The 19,105-nt window shown below is 45.4% G+C and overlaps 4 protein-coding genes across 4 annotated transcripts; 2 read left to right on the top strand and 2 right to left on the bottom strand.

The window, feature by feature from the left end:
• Positions 1 to 6,683: 6,683 nt before the first annotated feature.
• Positions 6,684 to 9,147, bottom strand: LOC6542014 (phenoloxidase-activating factor 2). Its single transcript, XM_026979331.1, has 3 exons — positions 9,018 to 9,147; positions 8,034 to 8,484; positions 6,684 to 7,973 (listed from the first exon to the last, which is right to left on the bottom strand). The coding sequence occupies exons 2-3, from the start codon at positions 8,466 to 8,468 to the stop codon at positions 7,095 to 7,097; spliced, it is 1,314 nt and encodes a 437-aa protein (XP_026835132.1). The 5' UTR covers positions 8,469 to 8,484; positions 9,018 to 9,147; the 3' UTR covers positions 6,684 to 7,094.
• Positions 9,148 to 9,725: 578 nt separating this feature from the next.
• Positions 9,726 to 11,599, top strand: LOC6541838 (phenoloxidase-activating factor 2). Its single transcript, XM_001970394.3, has 2 exons — positions 9,726 to 10,366; positions 10,646 to 11,599. The coding sequence occupies exons 1-2, from the start codon at positions 9,899 to 9,901 to the stop codon at positions 11,519 to 11,521; spliced, it is 1,344 nt and encodes a 447-aa protein (XP_001970430.1). The 5' UTR covers positions 9,726 to 9,898; the 3' UTR covers positions 11,522 to 11,599.
• Positions 11,600 to 13,482: 1,883 nt separating this feature from the next.
• Positions 13,483 to 14,574, bottom strand: LOC6543347 (CTD nuclear envelope phosphatase 1). Its single transcript, XM_001970393.2, has one exon. It carries the CDS (start codon positions 14,420 to 14,422, stop codon positions 13,538 to 13,540), a length of 885 nt encoding a protein of 294 aa, XP_001970429.1. The 5' UTR covers positions 14,423 to 14,574; the 3' UTR covers positions 13,483 to 13,537.
• Positions 14,575 to 14,624: 50 nt separating this feature from the next.
• Positions 14,625 to 17,080, top strand: LOC6541590 (mitochondrial sodium/calcium exchanger protein). The gene is made up of 7 exons (XM_001970392.3): positions 14,625 to 14,990; positions 15,148 to 15,473; positions 15,540 to 15,614; positions 15,667 to 16,152; positions 16,215 to 16,363; positions 16,420 to 16,654; positions 16,708 to 17,080. Exons 1-7 carry the CDS (start codon positions 14,704 to 14,706, stop codon positions 17,001 to 17,003), a joined length of 1,854 nt encoding a protein of 617 aa, XP_001970428.1. The 5' UTR covers positions 14,625 to 14,703; the 3' UTR covers positions 17,004 to 17,080.
• Positions 17,081 to 19,105: the final 2,025 nt, after the last annotated feature.

Raw genomic sequence — 19,105 nt, 5'->3', positions numbered from 1 at the left:
TTCACCGGTGTACTCGTATTTGTCTGCATCTGGAATTTTTGGCCGAGCGAATTGGTGTACTTAATGCCTGAGTAGTCATTGTTTTCCACGTCGAATAGGTTCGACCCTGACCTATTTAGCCCCTCTATTTCTTTTCTCCCTTCCATTGTGATGGAGTCGACTGAACTGAACTGAATGTTGTTCGAACTTCGAAACTTATTTGCATATTATGTCCTTCACAGGCAGTTACACACTCACACGTGCAGACGTCATTCCCACGTCACTCTTCGGTGTGTCATCATCTGGGAAGCACAAAAGTGCACAGGAAAAATGGAGGGTTACATAAGCAAATTGCATCTATAATTTAATCTATATTTAACTTTAAGCTCGATGGCTTCGTTTTGGGTTCTTCAGTTCCAGTTGGGATTAAACGCAGATTAAATCATACAAATAAAGTTGGCTTTAGGGCTTGAAAAATGAATTCAATATATTTGTCCTGTGTGTCATTCCAGTTATTTCATCCCTTGGACATGCAATGATCCATGTTCGTCATTCTGAGTTGGTCAAGTGTCACCGACAATGACCGGCAGATGTCGGGCACAAGCGTTTAATTGACATAATTAGCTGCCTGTCTTCTCGCATTTGTCTGCCACAAATGGAGTCAGTCTGTTTTGATTACCCAAGCGGTGAAAGTGCTCGTATGCGTAAATAGAAAAGAACGGACAGGACGAGCTAATGTTACGTGCTGTTAAATTTTTCATTGAAATCGTTAAACTATTGGGTTTCTTTAACTTCTCGTTCACCATTTAAGCGCGTATGATTCATTGAATATGTCAATTTCATACCTGCCAAGGCTAACTAATTAAATCCGAGTTATGTAAAGTACAGAGCAATAATACCTATCACTAGTAATTCAAGTCTAGTAAGTTTCATGCATCATACAGGTAAAGGTTTATCGGTAAAAAAGATTAAAAGCTTGTGCAGGAAATATTATTAAAAAACATTAATATTTTGTATCTGACCTGGTCGAAACAAGATAGAATGCTATAGTCGAGTTCCCCGACTATCAGATACCCCTTACTCAGCTAGTGGAAGTGCACGAGAAATTTCAACATTTTCTGGAATATCGGTAGTAATTGGGAAACAAAATTAAAATGAAAGAAAACTTTTTATTTTTTAAAAGTGTGGGCGTGGCAAAAAGTTTTTTGAAAATCTAAAGAAATTTTCAAGATATATAAAAAAGTTAAAAATACAGCAACATACATTTATGGAGTTTAGAACTTCAGCCTTGGGCATTATTTAATTGTTTTGAATTTCTACATCATACATCAAAAAAATTACAACAAAAAATGAATTTCTAAATTTAAATGCAGATTTTTTGAGAATTGCGCCAGAATTATGCCACAAAATCTGATTTAGATAAGTTGAGTTATGGAGTTTATACCTTCATCCTTAGGACATTTTTCTAAATTTTTTGACTCGGCTATTGATCCTGATCAAGGATATATACTTTTTATGGTCGAAACGCTTTCTTCTGTCTGTTACATACTTATCCACGAATCTGGTATACCCTTTTACTCTACGAGGAACGGGTATAATTATTTGCGATTACCTGAATATATGTTTATAACCAGTTGGTTTTGCCAAAAAAAATAGTATAAAAGTTGTCTTGGTTATATTTCGGTACTGTGCATTTGTTTGGTAGTCGTCTGCGGGTCTTCCAGCTTTAAGAGTTGGCTTTTGAGCGCACCTGCAGCAGGATTGGTGGAGTGAAACATTTTCCGGGCATGTTGTCGACATTTTTATGGCTGCCACGTTTGCTTACTGTCCCGGTCCGTATCCTTCTCCTTTCGCCTGCCAGCCACTTGGCTGCCCAATTAAAAGTTTTAGCACATTTTCACTTGAAATTAATTGTCGGTGAACGTAATTCATGTCCGAGACACAATTGCGCTAAAGGAGCGCGGCGCAGGACCCAGGACTCACAAACAAAACCGGAGGGGAACAGGAGCTGCAAATGTGGCCAAGTGCACCATCGCCAATGAAGGCGCCACAGAAGGAATGGCAGGAGATAGCCGAAAGTATTTAGGGCTTGTGCCACTTTGTAGTTGCTAGCTGTTGCATACTTATGTGCGCTAATGCCGGAACATTTCAACTAACTGCCCAATTTCGGACTTTCGGCAAGAAAACTATGTGCGTCTCAAGTTCCTGCAGATTGCAGTGAGAGAAACTAGGGCTATGTAGTAAATGCAAATTCCAAGACGAACAGAAGAACACGGCTGTTGATACTGATCATGGATTTATGTATGTACATATGTACTTTATATATATGCAACTTGTGACTGAATTTAATAGGGGTATAAAAAACATAACTATGACGAATGACTAAATAGATTAAAAATAATTTAAAATGTAGTCCTGTTGTTTTCCATTGAACTTAACTTATTTTCTATTAGCTTAACAAACAGATGTAAAAAAAGAATGAACGACTATCAGATACTCGTTACTCAGCTAGTGGAAGTGCGACCGAGAAAATTCAACATTCTTTTTGGCATATCCATAGAAAATAGCAAGCCAAATAATACAATGAAACATATAAAAACATATTTTAAAATTGTGGGCGTGGCTGTTTGGGCGGTTTGTGGGTGTTACAAACTATCTCTGCGTCTACGTCTCTGAAACTACATGTCTAACTTCAACTTTCTAGCTTTTATAGCTGCTAAAATCTCATACGGACGGACAGACGGAATATATATACTTATTAGCCAGAATATATATACTTTATATGGTCGGAAACGCTTCCTTCTACCTGCTATTGAACACGCATTATAGGTGATTATAGTTATTATAGGTATTTACCTATGAACGTATCTAGTATACCCTTTTCCTCTACGAGTAACTGGTATAAATATGTATATATTCTTTTAAAAATTATCAAAACAATTTACATGATGATGTGACGTTTAACCACCTCATTATGTGCATATATAACAGTTAAAAGTGCTTAACCTTAAAAAGAAAATTACGTTTTCTGAACAATGGGAAACATCATTAAAGTAAAACTACACAAATCACGCCGGAACAGCGAGGTCGAGTTGAAGGGTCCACCGGTTTTGGCCAGTTCCCAGCGAACGCCATAAATACCAGCTCACCGCCAGTTGGCAGGAACAAAATGAAAATTTTCAATTAAGTTAAAGGCCACTGTCGATAGCGAGCCAATGTCATTAGCAGGAGCAGCGAGGCTACAGGACATAAATTAAAATCGAAGCCAGGGCAATTTAATGCCCATTCAATGGCAGTCCGAGGCAGCCAGGTGGCCATAAAATGACATAAAACGGCACATTTCGGTGTTTAAATAATGCTAGAAACTGCATTTAGAATCTGTCTGCCTTTGGCAGGTGGGCAGGTGGGCACTGGAGTATTCTGACCGCCGCAACTAATTGACAATTCAAAATGTTTTGGGATGCCAAGTGGAGCTGGCATGCCGGTCATAAAGTTAATAAGCAATTTGCATAACAAATTGTCTAAAACGCTGACAACATATCGCACGGCATGGAATGGCCAAATGTGAATCCGAATGGCACCGAGTGCAACTCTGCCCGGCTAATTTCGCAGGCTCCGTGTTGCGTATACGCAGTGTGGACCGCCTAGTGGGCATGCATTTAATTGTTTCCAACCGCACGGGCCCAGTCCCTCCGGTCATGGCACTCGTACACTTTGGATTTTTGCAAATGTGCATGCACGTAATTTATTCTCGGGCTGTTAATTAGCGCGACAACATTCTTGCGGGCGAGTTGGATGGTTAATTAACCGACTAATGGAGTACCTTTTGGCCTGCTCCTTAGATGGCTCAAAGCCGTTATCGTTGATTTATGTCTTTTGAATTTAGGAGTTCCACGACTCGATGGCGAGTTCATTAGGTTTCAGGAAAATAGCTTCTGTTGGTTTTTCATAACTTGAACTTTCGCAATTCAAAGCTGCTTTAGGTTAATCAATAGGAACTTTAAGTTAACGTGTACTGTATGCGTGGCTAAGACCAGAAGACTCTAAGTATTTAATTTTCTTTGTGGCAGGTAATGTATGATTTTGCTGATCTCAGAGGTAATTTGACATGTTGCAGAAAATCAGTATTCAAAATAAAACAAAATCAGTATTCAACAGTAGTAACACGGCATAGTAAGATAAGGGGCAAGCTCTATACCATTTATCTCAATAGCTTGGTGCTTCCCTTGCCAATTTCCCCGCTCAGCCTTCCGGGGACTGAAGCCTCGGTTTCAGTTTCCTGGTTCCACATACGGCTCTTCCTGAACAGGGTATCCGAATAACACGATTATGGGTGCGTTTAGGCGACCTTCCACGGCAATTAGCCAGTGTCAATTGTTCATGCCGCCGAGTGTGGGCGCGTGCGTGGGACATTAGTGGATGCATTTTTCTGCCACATCGGAACGCCCTGTATGCATAACGCTCGTATGTGTACATGTATATGTGGCAGGCAACTAGCTAACTGCCATTTGCAGCTGTTTCTATTTCCGTTCACTGGCCACAAAGCTGCAGCGCTGCTCAGTCCGGCCATTCCGTTGGTTCCGTCCGCTCCATTTTCCCCTGGGCACTACATCATTTGTAATTTGATGGGTTGGTTGGTGGACAAGGAGGGTCGAGGGCAAAGGACAGACAGATGGCAAGGAACTGTGCCTCAAAGTATGCAACACAATTGCGGCCAGGGCCATTATAATTGCAAACACACAAAGCAACACAATCGCTCAAACACGGACACGGCCCTTTCCATTTGCCCGTCGAAATGCATTTGCTGTTAGCAGTTGCATTTTGCATTTTGCATTTTGCATTATGCTTTGCTATAATTAAATGATTATCAATTTGGCAAATATTTGATTGTGCCCTGCTGCGGAGGGAAAGCTAATCAAGCGTAAATTGATCTCAGCCAGCACAAATAAATGACCAGAGCTCTAGTCGAAAACATCAGGGCTCCTTTTTGATGGGGGAAAATCAATATCGTACACTTAGAAGGAATTTTCTTTTTTATACTTTTAGGTACCAAATCTGAAGGGCTTTAAATATCATAGATACAACAGCGTTTGGTTGTAATTTCACTTTTTGCTGAAAATTATATTCCTCTGTGCGTGTTGATCTGAAATTTATTATTTTATAAATTTATTCTAAATTGATTAATGTTTATTTGAAATGGCACATGTAAGTAGTAATCACTATTTCTGATCTTATGGTTTGCTTTTTCGATCATCAACTTATTTAATTAATAATATCTGTTTAGAAACAATAAAATCATTATTATTCTCGAAACTCTTCTGATTGCTTATCTAATGCTTCTTGGAGTTTCTACAAAATGCAAAATAACCTAAGCTTAATAGTTATAATAGTTTAATAGTATATAGTTTAATAGTTTAATAGTTAATAGAAATATACTTCATACTGGCCAGTTTTTCGTTGACCAACATGAAGACCTCTGAAAAAATATCCATATTTGCATATACTTAAGGAATCCACTTAGTGGATGTGTTAAATTGAGTGGGAAGTTAAATAAGTATGTTCCGATCGCAGAAATGTGTACAATCACATGTGTAAAATCAGTAATTGGGTAGTACTAATCGATAAGTTGGCCCTAGGCACTGAAAGAATTGGCTCTGAAATACAAGGTACTGAAAGACATTTGAAAAAATCGCCTCATGTGGGACGCAACTACCTATATCTTATAAATACACAATAGACCAAGAAAGCTCCCACTCCTGTCTCTGAATTCGTTACTTACGTTTAAGATAATCTAAGTGCAGGTGTATTTTTAAGTTTATAAGACTTTAAAGAATCTGCGCTTCTGTATTCGTATATTTCATAAAATTGTAACTTATATAACCAAAGATAGATAGGCCACAGAAAGTGCAGAAGCTTCGTGGCCAATTGCAATGCGTACTTTTGAAAGCAACAAAATCAATACAAAACGCGCGGGCCGTAAAATACGCGAGTGGCTAATAAATTACGAGAACGTAAAACAAAACAGAAACCGTTTAAACAATTTACTTGAGAAATGAGTTTGTGGACCTGCTTCTGGCTGGGGAATCGAGTGCCCGGATGTGGAGAGGAGGAGGGATCCTTCCTCCACCAAGCGGAACAGCAGGCTGCCCGAAAATCAATTCGCTACATCGCCGTTTGCTCGGCCCAGCGTGTAATTTCTCAATTTTTGGCGATTTAGTGCGTTGTTTCTCGTTTTTCCCATTCTATGAGTCGCCTCCTGGTTAATTTGGTTCCATAGCCGCGATGGAGGAGCGGGGCGCGGCGGATGGGGTGTCAAATGAGGGATAGTCCACATAGCCATCTGCCATGGCTGCACTATTTATAAGCTGCCAGCATGAAGACGCCGTGCTCCTTGGCTCGAACTTCCCAGTGGCGCGCTCCTTTGTTCAAGGATTGCAATAAATCCAGTGACTTGGAGGTACGTTCGAGATAAGTGCCTGGATGGAAAACTATCCCGGCGTTTAGGTTCAAGCTGGCACGGATAAATGGCGGATATAGAAGACCGACGATGGCAGATAATGTTTGTAAGTGATACCAGTGATGTAAGTGATATCAGGCAGAGGGTTATTGCCTTAAGCAGCAACAATCTAATATTAGCAAGCTAAGAGAACGTAATACAAGTAACCAACCAGAGCAGTCAATATCCAATACAAATTCCAGATTAATGCTATTCATAAGAAGAGTGGTTTTTAATTCACTGAAAAACAAACATGTTATACTCACTCCTAGTATAAAAATGTAAATAAATATATCTCAGCAGGGTTTTGCAATTTCAGGGCGTTAAAGTGGATTTTTTATATATCAATGGAGACTTATGTTTAAAAATCAATACAATTAAAATCTGCTTGTTTAGAAGCGATTTTTCCAGCTCAGTTGCTCAGATCTCGAGGATCATACGGACAGAGAGTCGGACGGACATGGCTAGATCGACTCTACGAGTAAAGGGAATAAGTGAAATCTGAACTAATCGTGTTGACCGCTGACTTACACATATCGAGTCGGTTTTATTCGCTTAAATTTGAGATTATAAAAAGACCTTTATCTATTTTAACTTTTCATTGCACCGTGGGTTTGGCTTATTGCGCTTGCAGCACGATTCCAAGTCCTTTGATCTTCTCATCAATCCAGGCGCGAAGATAGGGCACGTTGACGTAGACGGCCGGAATGTCTTCCATGGCGCACTCGACGCCCCAGGACACGATGCCCACCAGCTGGTACCGATCCTTTTCGCCAGGCATTTGGCAGAAGAGCGGTGAGCCGCCGTCGCCCTTGCAAGTGTCCTTGCCGGAATCTCCGCCGGCGCAGATGAAACTCGGTCGCAGACGGAAACGAGCCTCAAGTCGCGTGTTCCGCAGCTTCGCCTGGCACTCTTCCCGCTCCACCAGCGGCAGGTTAATCCGCTTGAGTACGTGCTCCAGCTGGTCGCTGTCCGCCTGCTTGCTGCCCCAACCAGTGGCGTAACAGGTGGACGAGAGCAGCTGGTTGACCAATTCCGGAGATTCCGGAGGCGGCAGGCACAGAGGCTGGATGTGCGGAGCCAGGCGGATGGGCTCGTCCAGGAGCAACAGTGCTATGTCGTTGTACAGCGAGTACGGATTGAATTCGGAGTGCATGATGATCTCCTTAATACGGCTGCCCTGGTGCGGATACGGCTCGTTCAGGCTGTTCAGATCCCAGTCGCCAGCTCTGGCCACCAAGGTGTCCACCGTCTCGTTGACGAGATTGTGCGAAGTGGTTACTACCAAGCGCGGATGGATGAGGGTGCCGCCGCATAGGAACTCTTGGCGGCCAGTGAAGATGCCCACCATCCAAGGGAACTCTCCGAAGAGGGAAACGTCCTCCGCGTAGGGGAACTTGTCGTTGTCGGGAATCAGACCATTTGGATTGCTATAGCCGCAGTTGTTGTACTGAAAATTCGCCTGCTTCGCCAAGTAGGGGCTTTGGCTATCATCCACCTGGAAAAGTCTCAATGGATTAGAATGGATAACTGCGGACACCAATGTTCATGGGCTGACCTTCTGATCCACGGCACAACAGCGGTACAAGGACTTGCTGCACTGGATCGTGCTGATCCTCGGATTGATCAGGCTGATCCCGGAGTCGTTGATGATGTTGTCGCGGCACAGCTTCCTGGGCACACACTCCATATTGACGCCGCAGCTCTCGTTCGGCGGCGGCTCCAGAACACTGGCTACCTTGTTTCGAATCGGTGAGAGCTCGGATCTGTCATAGCTCTCCAGCTGAGCCTTCTCGCAGCACACCCTTTGGGTGCCGCAAAAGCGGGAGCTGCGTGGCTTAATGCCCTTCCGACCGGAATCGTCCGAGATCTCGCAACGCTCAACCGAGGTGCACAGTTCGTCCGGGAGGCACATCGCCGAAACCGTGTCCTGGGCCTTCGAGTAGGCACATAAGGACAGGAGGAGGAACCCCGCTGAGATCAGCCAGCTCATCTTCGGTGCTGGGAAGCTGGCGGAGTGAGAAGTTGTGAAAGAACACTAGAGATAAGTGAATCTCAATCAATACACAATTGGGGTTATCGGCATCATTAAAATGAATACTTGTGCACTCGTGATTAAATGTTAAAAACAAATCAGTCATAGGACCATAGACCTCATATAATATACTAAGTAATACTTTAACACACCTTATCCTATAAATAATAATCCGATAGCACTAGTATCTCATATTTGGTCAATTGTACAGCTGTAGCAAAGTATTATGGAGTAATTGAAGTATTTGTGCTTATTTTAAACATATAATGTCCATTGGATAAATCACGGAAAAAAGCCTTCCAACTATCATTAAAATTGTAGCTTTCACACACACTTCACACCAATGTCTTCAAGCGGAAATGCAATGTAATCTTTCCAATTGTCAGTAGACTTGACTGCAATTTATTGTAGAAGTTTTGTTATGAATAGTTGCCCTCGTCGACATACATAGTACACATTACAACTCAAGAATGCGGATAGCTAGGCGTATATACTGCAAATTTATACCTATCTGCTAGTGCAGCTTAATGTAAAGACAACTACGATTGGAAACAACCTCGTAGCTACCGACTCGCGATGTCGACTGATCGAATTGAGATGAAATCAAAGCATTTATAGAACCTGCTCGGAAGTATCTGGGAACCGCAGCGCGAAAGCGAACGTGAGAGATACAGCCTTATAGAGAGAGTGAAGAGGTCTGGGTTTTCCCATCCCGATCTAGGCACGCAGCTAACCAGTCGAGTCCCTGGTTAACTCCATCTGGATCCTGTAAATTCTTCAGATCATTCAGACGTATATGGTTTGGTTTTATTCTAAGAAACAGCATTTCTACAGCATCGTAAATGAATGGCTTTCCATAAAGTTCTATATTTCTTCGGGAAAATCCATTGATCTTGGACTTTTCCCTTCATATATTCATTTACACATCGAGTAAAGTGTAATGGCCTTTCATGAACATATGAAGTAGACGACATATTCGCATTGGAAGACAAAGACATCACCGACATCATTACAAAGGCGACTGATCGCCTATAGTTGAGTTCAATGTATTTATAGTTAGAACCGGCTTTCTGGATTCTGAGAAGTAGTGTGCCGATCGGAAGAGAAGTGAGTTTGTTGAGCGAAGGCGATTGTGAGCTACCAAGTGATTAAGTAATTCTAATAATCTCCGGCGATCGGAGTCTCCCATAATATCGCCAATCGCTGCGAGGGCAGAGTCAGTCGAAAACGCGTCGCGGCTCTTGAAAGTAGTACAAAGTGAACTGCGCATTGATCTAGCTGAAGTCGTGGGGTTATTCGGATCTCAAACAAATTCCCAACAATTTGTTTGGCGCAGTTGAGCGGAGCGAACGAGTGCGGTTTTTCCCATACGAATTCCAGTCGACGCCATGAATGTGGAGCAGGTGTTGCTGATCAGTCTGGCACTGGTTTCCCTCGCACCAGCGGGTCACTCGATCCGCACCTGCGGGAGCCACCAGGTTTGCGTTAGCAAGCAAAGGTGCGACGAGACGGATGATTCCGGCAAGGGGAAGCTGGTCAAGCGCATACTGGACAACAGCTGCGGGCTTGGCTTGGAGTGCTGCGATAAGGAGCAGCTGGAGAACTACGACGCCTATCAGGCCGAAGTCGAGAACCGGAATCGGCGACGGGGCAATCCCTGGTCCTCCTCGGATAACCCCCTATCAGCCGCTCCGGTCTACAAAAGCTGCGGCGTCCGGCGAGAGTGTGTCCCGCGGCACCTCTGCACCACCGGAGTGGTCAACGAGGATGGCCGGTACATCATCAAGCCGCGCATCAATGAGGACAGCAACTTCGGCTGCCGAATCGTGGAGGAGTGCTGTCCGCTGGACGACCAGGTGAGAGGTCAAGCAGGGCGTGTATTAAATCATTCGCCAGTGTGAGTTATTGTGATTTGATTATAGGGGAAAGTAAGGTCAGCTCAGGAGGCTGGCACAATTCCCAGTCGCAATTATAATAATAGCTTTTGATGGTGCTAAACAAATGCTGGGCTTATCTGCAAGGAATTTCCAAAACAAAGATGTTTGCAGTTTTTGACTTGGCTATTCGCTGCGGGACTCAATTCAACTTGATTGCCTGTCGTTCAGTTTTCAGACTTAACATACGCATTTTTGCAGATCGAGGAGGGTCGCAATCCCATCCAGCGCAACGTGAAGGACTTCCTTCTGAAGGGCTGCGGCTACAGCAATCCCAAGGGGCTCTACTACCAGCTGGATGGGTACAACAATGGCGAGTCCGTCTTCGCCGAGTTCCCCTGGACAGTGGCGTTTATGGACATGGAGGGCAACTACGTCTGCGGCGGCACCCTGATCCACCCGCAGTTGGTGCTGACCAGTGCACACAACGTGTTCAACCAAACTGAGGACTCGCTGCTGGTTCGAGCTGGAGACTGGGACCTGAACAGCCAGACAGAGCTGCACCCCTACCAGATGCGGGCTATCAGCGAGATTCATCGCCACGAGAACTTCAACAACCTGACCTTGTACAACGACATTGCTCTGGTGGTGCTGGAGCGGCCTTTCCAGGTGGCACCGCACATCCAGCCCATCTGCCTGCCGCCGCCAGAGACGCCCCGAATGGAGGCCGAGTTGCGGAGTGCCCACTGCCTGGCCACTGGCTGGGGGCACAGAAACAGCACGTCCCGCACCATGGAGAACCTGCTGAAGCGCATCGAGCTGCCGGCGGTGGACCACGAGTCCTGCCAGAGCTTGTTGCGGCGCACTGTCCTTGGGCGCCGCTACCGCCTCCATCCGAGCTTCATTTGTGCCGGCGGCGTGAAGGGCAAGGACACCTGCATGGGCGACGGCGGCTCCCCGCTGTTTTGCACTTTGCCTGGGCAGAAGGATCGCTACCAGCTGGTGGGCATCGTGTCCTGGGGCATCGAGTGCGCCGAGGAGGATGTGCCCGCGGCCTACACCAATGTGGCCTATTTGCGGAGCTGGATCGATGAGCAGGTGACGCGGAGCGGGTTCCCATTAATAGAGGGCTTTTAGTTGTTAGGTTAGGTGCACAGTTAGCATGTAAATCAATCTCAAATAAAATTACTTTAATTATTTGCAGTTACAGTCCGTGTTGCAGTTGATAATTTTGTCCTCTTCCTAAATCTGAATTTCACAAATGTTGGCTTCTTGTAGAGGCATTGATATTGCCATATAATCTTACCTATATTAGTATTACATTCATAAATACTCTTACTCTACGTGCAGTTCTTAAATTCCTCCGTGTTATTTCCCCGGAAAAGTTGTGTGCGTTGAAAAATTAAATTTCCATTGCTGAGAAATGGCCTGCACTCCCAAACGGTTTCAAATTACCCAATTTGGGCGCATAAGCCACATTGAGTGGTAGAATGGAATGGAAACTAATGGCGGAGCAGGTGAAAGTTTCCCGCCATTCAATGCAAGATTTATGTGTGGCTAAAGCCGCAGATTCTGAGTGCAGAAGGTCGTCTAAGCGGCTTAGGTTTCGGCTTGAGGGCGAAATGAATCTATTCCTCTGCTGCCTCGGCGTATCAATTTGCATTGTTAATTGCTCGGGGCGCAGTTGAAAAACCACAACGAACAATCAACTATTTCCCGTGACTCACAGTCAATTAGAATGGACTACATATATATTGCAGCGGCATCTTTGGTTTGTTTATTTTGACAGTGGCTTAAAAGCTGCACAGCTTCATTTGCAAGGCAAAAAGTTAATTAGTGAGTCACTTTTTCTCAATTTGCAAGCTACCACATTTTCCGGCTAATAAGCAAATTAGACAAGGCAAACAAGAAATCCGTTGGGATAGCAGGAATAATTAGGACCGCAAGAAAATGCAGACTAAAGGGCAGCACCAACTGAGGGATAAAATATAGCTAGTGCTGGAAAGACTTTTATTTTTTGAGTAAAAGAGTCTGCTAATAATAGATTTAGCAATTTAAGATCTGCCACGGAAATCGTTTTAAAGTTTGATGCGGACCTACGGCAAATTTACACTACACGAAGCATAAAAAATTCAGATATCGGTAGCTAACTGAGTCACTGACTGGCTGACTGGCTGACTGATTGCTCATACGCACCGTTGGCTGCCACTGGAAATGTGCCGTGCCTGCTCCAGCGCCCAGCTATCTACTGGATTTCAATAACCAACTCTGCCGAAGCCCGTGGCTCATGGAATATGAGTTTTCGGCTAGTTTTGCCTGCCTGCCAGCTGAAACATTTTATGGAGCTACAAATCAAATTTGCCGGGCACACGTTCACATAAATCACCCTGGGCCAGCATGAATCTCTTTGATCCCTAAAAAAATGGGAGAGAAACAAAATTATCATGGTGCTCTGCTAGCCATTTGACAATTTGCAGGAAAACTGAAATATTATCTAAACATTTCGGACTGCCGTGCCCCGAAAATGTGTGCATTAAAATTGCAGCCTCGTGTGCGCAATAATTAAGAATTCAATTTCAACTTTTGCAACTTTTCCCCACAACAGGAGGCAGTCAGCAGGCAGCAGGCAGCCGGCAGCAGGATGCAGGATATGGCATCAGGTGGCTCAGAGTTGCGGCTGCCACTGTGGCCGTGTAAAGTCAAAAAGCCGCAACATCATTACGCTTTGCATTTGCATGCAGCCTGAGTTCCCCGAGCTTCTGCTCACACACGGAAATCGCAAAAAAGCCAGCCGGCCCACCTGGCGTATGAGCAATAAAACGCATCTGCTGCGAGGTTGGCCCATATGTGCCTGCTTTCGTCCTTTGCGTGTCTCGAATGGCCTGACTTGATTAAAGGATAAACAGCCTGCACTTAGCCTGGCCGTAAGGTTTAAAGTAATAAAGCATAATTTGGATGAGAGCGTTTCAAATGTAGCCAAAATTAAAAGTGCACGTGCACAGCGCGTTCAAAAGTAGTTAATATCCCACTTTTTCTTAGAAAATGCTAAGCACAAACATTGCGTTGTGCTTAATAAAAAATAAAAAAAATTATTTCAGGAATTTCATGTCATTCGATGTATTTTTCTAACAATGCAGGCTACAGTGAATTCTGTTATCGATGGGATGAAATGGTCGATCGGTTATCAAACTGGCGCACAACGCGCCGTCCGAGAATGGATCGAACGTCCTTGGTGAAGCGCAGGGCATCGAGGAAGGGCAGCAACTTGAGGAGCTCCGTGTCGTCGGGATCGTAAATGAATGTCTTGATGGGAACAGCGTTGTCGGGAAAGTCGCGGTAGGCGTACGGCGAGTTGTCGATGATTAGGACGCCGCTCATGTCGGGAGTGACCAAGGAGAGGTCCTTGGTGAGCAATGGCGAGGAGGCTCGGCAGTGCTGGCGATAGAAGCGGCGAGACATCCTTCCCTGTCCCGCGTCCAGGAGGTCCACCACCTGGGCAGCATAGACCTCCAGACTGGCCGTGTAGACCACCAGGTCGTACCACTTGGACACGAAGTGCAGGAACTCATCGACATGCGGCCGCTTGAAGACCCGAAACACGATCGGTTCGGACATGGGTTCGATGGAAACGTTGAGCACATAATCCGGTTGCGCGTGATCGGGCAGCTGGCTGCAACCCACGTTGTCATGGGTATCCGGATCGTAGTAGCACGAGTGCACCAGAGTCTCATCCAGGTCCAGGACCAGGGTCTTCCGGCCCACAATGGCCAGTCTGTGCGCCATGTCCGGGGACACGAACACTTCCCGGAAGCTAAGCCCCAGATACGGGCGAAGGATCGCACATGCCTTCTCCACCACACGGGCCAAAAGGCCTCGGATGTAGGTGACCAGGTCGCTGGCGAGCAGGATCGAGACGAGACCCCGGCGGCCGGAGCTCGAACCCGATCTCTGGAGGTTGCTGACCACGACAACGGGCAGCTCGCCGGATGGCGCGAGCTTGACTAAATCTGCGGACTGTGAGGGCAGCTGACTGACCATATTGCACCCGAGTCCTTTCAAATTCAATGTGCAGGCCTCGCTGTCTTACATTATATCCCGGCTCCCGGCCTTACCTTGGATTCAATTTAAGAGTTTTGCTGGTTGTTGAGCCGAATGGGAAGTGTCAGTAGACGCAGGGATGACAGGTTTCCCCGAAACTTCTCCGAAACCTTTGACTTTCCATTGACAGTTTCACATAGTAGACCTTTGCAGCAATGGAGACCCGATAATTGTGCCAGTTATTTTCGGGATTTCGGTTCGTTCACACACACAGCACTGCAATGGCCACCGAGGAGAAGTACGTGCCCAATGCCTTCGATGCGGAGTTCGATGACTTCTGGGACAAGGTCAGCTGCTTCGCGGCCAACTCGTTTCCCTTCGCGGAACGCTGTGCCTTTGTGCTGAAGGCCAAGGATTGCAATAGGAGCACCAATGTGCTGCCCTACATGAGGATCATGGCCTGCGACCTGAACTGCGTTAACGAGTTCGAGCAGGTCATCGTCCTGGCACTCTTCATGGCTCTCTGCTATGGGATACTTGTGCTGCTGATCCACGTGTGCCACAAATAGTAAGTCCACGCCCTGTACCTCCAATCCCTGACCGGTGGCTCATTATACTGGCTCATTCGGGAAATCATAGTCAAATTGCCATTTCTCAGAGTAAAATGGTTTATTCCATGTACTACAGAGCATACATTTATGTCACATCCCACCTCAATCCCATAGCTACAGTCCTGCCCTGAAGGCCGTGTCGCGGTTCCTCCGTATGAACGAGCACGTGGCGGGCGTGACCCTGTTGGCCTTTGGGAACAGCTCCGCCGACCTGTTCTCCAATTTGGCCGGTGTGAAAGCGAATGTGCCCGTGTTCGCCAACAGTTTGGCCGCCGCCCTCTTTGTGTCCATGGTTTCGGGAGGCCTCATCTGCTACACGAGTCCCTTCAAGATGAACGCCTACGAAAGTGTTCGGGACATTCTGTTTCTCATCTTCGGATCGATGCTTCTTCAGTACTTTTTGGCCACCAAAGCCCATGTACCCGAAACGACATTCGCAGGCAAGCTTTTAGCTTTTGGATAAATCATCATCATAGTAACTAATATTCCTCCGCCCTCGATCCTAGTCATGTTGCTTGTATACATTTTCTACATACTAGTGAATGTCGCGGATGTGTACCTCATCCGGAGGGCATTGAAGAGTAAGTGGCTGAGTTACTTTCGTTGGAGGGGATTGTAATTGCAATTTTCCAGCGACGAATGCACAAATCGATGCCCTGTTGGAAGGCGAAATGACTGCGGAAAAGAGAAAGCGGCTGAGTGTATTGGAAAAGAACCAGGTGATCTACTCCCGTGACATGGAAGTGGAGATTTTCGAAAGGACCAACTCGGGTCCCAACATCAACAAAATGAGGTACACCACCTTGAGAATGGGCCGCAGCACTCGCATCAGCATCAACAAAAAGGCCACTCGGAATGTATTGCACAACCGAGCTCTGGGAAAGAACTGGGGACTCTTCAAGGACTTCATCATAGCCCTGAGACCCATCACCTGCGAGGAGTGGCGCAGAGCCAACATAATCCAGCGGGCCTTTAAGTTGACCCAAATCCCAGCTGTGATCATCTGCAGCATCTACATACCTCTGGTCGACTACGAGCTGGACAAACATGGCTGGAACAAGCTGCTGAACTGCATCCAAGTAATGCTGAATCCGGCAATGTCCATTATGGCCATTAAAGGTGATTTCAGTAGGGGCGTTTTCCTCCAGAGCTTTAGATGGTAATCCAGTCTCCTCCGATAGCTTTGTTGAGCTCTAGGGGCGATTCGCTGTGGTACGTTGCCATGGGCGAGGAATTCATGTATGCAGTGTATTCCCTGCCCATAACCGTGCCAATAGCGGTTTTTATGTTTTTCCAATCGCGAACTGATGTGCCACCATTTTACCACTCGGTGAGTTGCAGTGGAGGCTGCCTCAGGCTAAGGTAAATCCTGTTTCGAACTCGCAGGTGTTTACAGTGATGAATCTGACTGGCTCCATGTTTACGATCTTCATTTGCGCCACGGAAATAGACAAGGTGCTGGAAGTTATTGGCCACATCCTGAAGGTGGAGGACGACTTCATGGGCGCAACGGTGAAGGCTTGCACAGGTAGTCTGGGTCCGCTAATTGCCAACGTGGCGATGGCCTTGCACGGATATCCCAAGATGGCCTACGCCTCGGCCATCGGAGGACCCTTCTTCAGTGAGCGTTGTGCGTGCCAATTGGAACCTCCTTAATAAGCTCTGAAACCATAGCCATTGTCGTGTCCGCCAGCACTGTGATGCATGTCAAGAATCTATTTGGACTCCCGGTCTCGGAAGCAAACCAAACGGGCAATTACGGCTTAAATGCATTCATTTTTCTGAATCTGGGCCTGTTTTCCACACTCCTCTGGTCCACGACGCTGGGATTTTTCGCCAGACGCTCCGTGGGCATATTTTGTATCGTGTTTTACTGCATTTACCTGCTTTTTGCTATCTTAATTCATAGGAAAATCATACACTCCTTTTCTATGGACTTGCCCATCAAGGCAGCCTTTGGAGACATCTAGGGAAAAGGGCTTTTCTATTTATATATGCAAATTCCGTGTACCTATTTCACATGTAAATAAACATTTCCTAACTTTTACCTACCCCTGGTTTCAATCATTTCACCTGCATCTTCATCATATCAGCTCAATTAACCTGATGCAGTGGGTCACTAGGACTGCGTAGCCGATGGCAGCCGATTCATTAGCCCCCAACAAGAGCGCTCGGCTACGGCCAGCGGATTAGCAGACATGGGCGGAAGGTGAGCTGGAATGGCTACAGTGACAACTACAAGGCCAGAAACTGGGCTTTGCAGTCGCTTGACATTAATTAGGGCTTGCACAATTCAGCAATACAGCTGTAAATGTAACAGCCTTGCGTATATGCAACCCGTCCACTGGCTAATTGAGTTATAATGCTAAGCGGCAATTTATGGCTAGCAGTATTAGCGGCGTCCAGGACTGCAGACCATCACCAGGCATAAATCTTCTCTTCCAAGCAATTTAATATGGTGTGTACTCGCTCCATAAATAAACGTGCCCGGCTGGTCTGAAATATTTTCCATTTAACCAACTGACAACTGCAGCGCAAAGTTTTACAGCGGAAATAGCTAGCTGCAAACTGCAACGTGAAATATGTTTGCCTCCTTCTTGGAATGTTCCCTGTTTATTAAGAGAAATTATGAGGTTTTCTCGTTTCCTTCTCACTTTATAAATAGTTTTATAAAAACTTGAGAGTTTTTGCAGATACAGAAAACAACAGATTGACCCACAACATAGCACATAAACCAAGTAACTTTAAATGCCAAGCGTCACATGAAAGAATAATGTGAAAACGATTAACTCACACGTTTCCAAAACACCAAAGTACCTATAACTATCCATAAAAAGAGTCAGTAGCGATAAGACGGACCAGGACTATAAATAAGTTCATTCATGAGCGTTAGTAACTGAGCACGAACGGTTGCATTTAATATATTAAACAATAACAATAGCTACTGATAAGGAGCAGAGTATATTTCCGCAGAATACAAGAATAACTAGAATTACTGGAACTTGGCATGAATCCAACCCCAAAGACACATCATTTGAAATCAATTTCCCGTCTTGCATAAACCATCTCTAGCAATCTGGGTGCGATTCGGCACTTGGCCTTTAAATATTTGATGACTTTCACACCGAATCCGGCCAGAACCAAGCCAATAGCACCAATAGCACAGAAAAAAGGACTTCTCCTTCCATCTTGCAGTTTTTGCATTCGATTCGGGACTGCAAGTCTATGTAAAAACGTGAAGGAGAATGCAAAACAATTTGGTAACAAGCAAAATGCATCAAATCTCATGGCCACGGAGCTCCTTCCAAGCCGACTGAATCGGAATACGAATTGGAATCTCGAGTGGCGAGTTGCGAGTTGCGAGAGGAGAAACCAAAGCTGTTGCAAAAACATGTCACATTAAGTGCACAGATAGAGGTTCTGGCGGACGGATGGGCGGATGGACGGATGGGCAGATGGACAGATAGACGGGAAGTCTGGAGGAAGCTGAGTGCTTTTATTGCTGCCGGAATTCTGCGTGCCATTTGCCTTGGAAGTTGGAGCTGCAAGCTAGCTGCACTCCGTCTTTTTGCTCTTGTTTATGCAATTGTACTTAAATCCAATGGTTATGTTTCAGCTGCAGTTGCCATAATGGCCGGAATCAAGTGGAATTTACATCTGCAGTCAATATTAATACTACCCTGCACGAAGCACCGAGGAAATAGTCGGGTTTAGATCTTTTTCTGTAGTATATATTTGCTGAAGTTTAATCCAAGAATATAATTATATATTCAAGAAGATCTTTACCCTGCGTTGAATCAGCTTATCAGTGCACTGATCGACTGGCTTAGTTTATCTACAAAGTTGAAGCATCTAGACGCTGGTCCCTCAAATGTTGACGGGATCCAAACTCCAGCCACTTTAACCGTAATTAACGAGGAGCTTCCCCATCGTTTCGTTGCCATCAGATTCCCTTCATTATGCACTACGCTTTTATTCTGTGAAAATCTGGAGGGAGAACTGGAGCGTCGGGACAGGACAGATTGCCAGGGGAGTCTCCTTCTGCATTTCAATGGACCTCTGCCAGTTTTTT

This window comes from Drosophila erecta, unplaced genomic scaffold (genome assembly GCF_003286155.1).
Source record: "Drosophila erecta strain 14021-0224.00,06,07 unplaced genomic scaffold, DereRS2 tig00000055-arrow-pilon, whole genome shotgun sequence".
NCBI classification, from domain to species: Eukaryota; Metazoa; Arthropoda; class Insecta; order Diptera; family Drosophilidae; genus Drosophila; species Drosophila erecta.
This window is presented reverse-complemented; position numbering and strand designations above follow the sequence as displayed.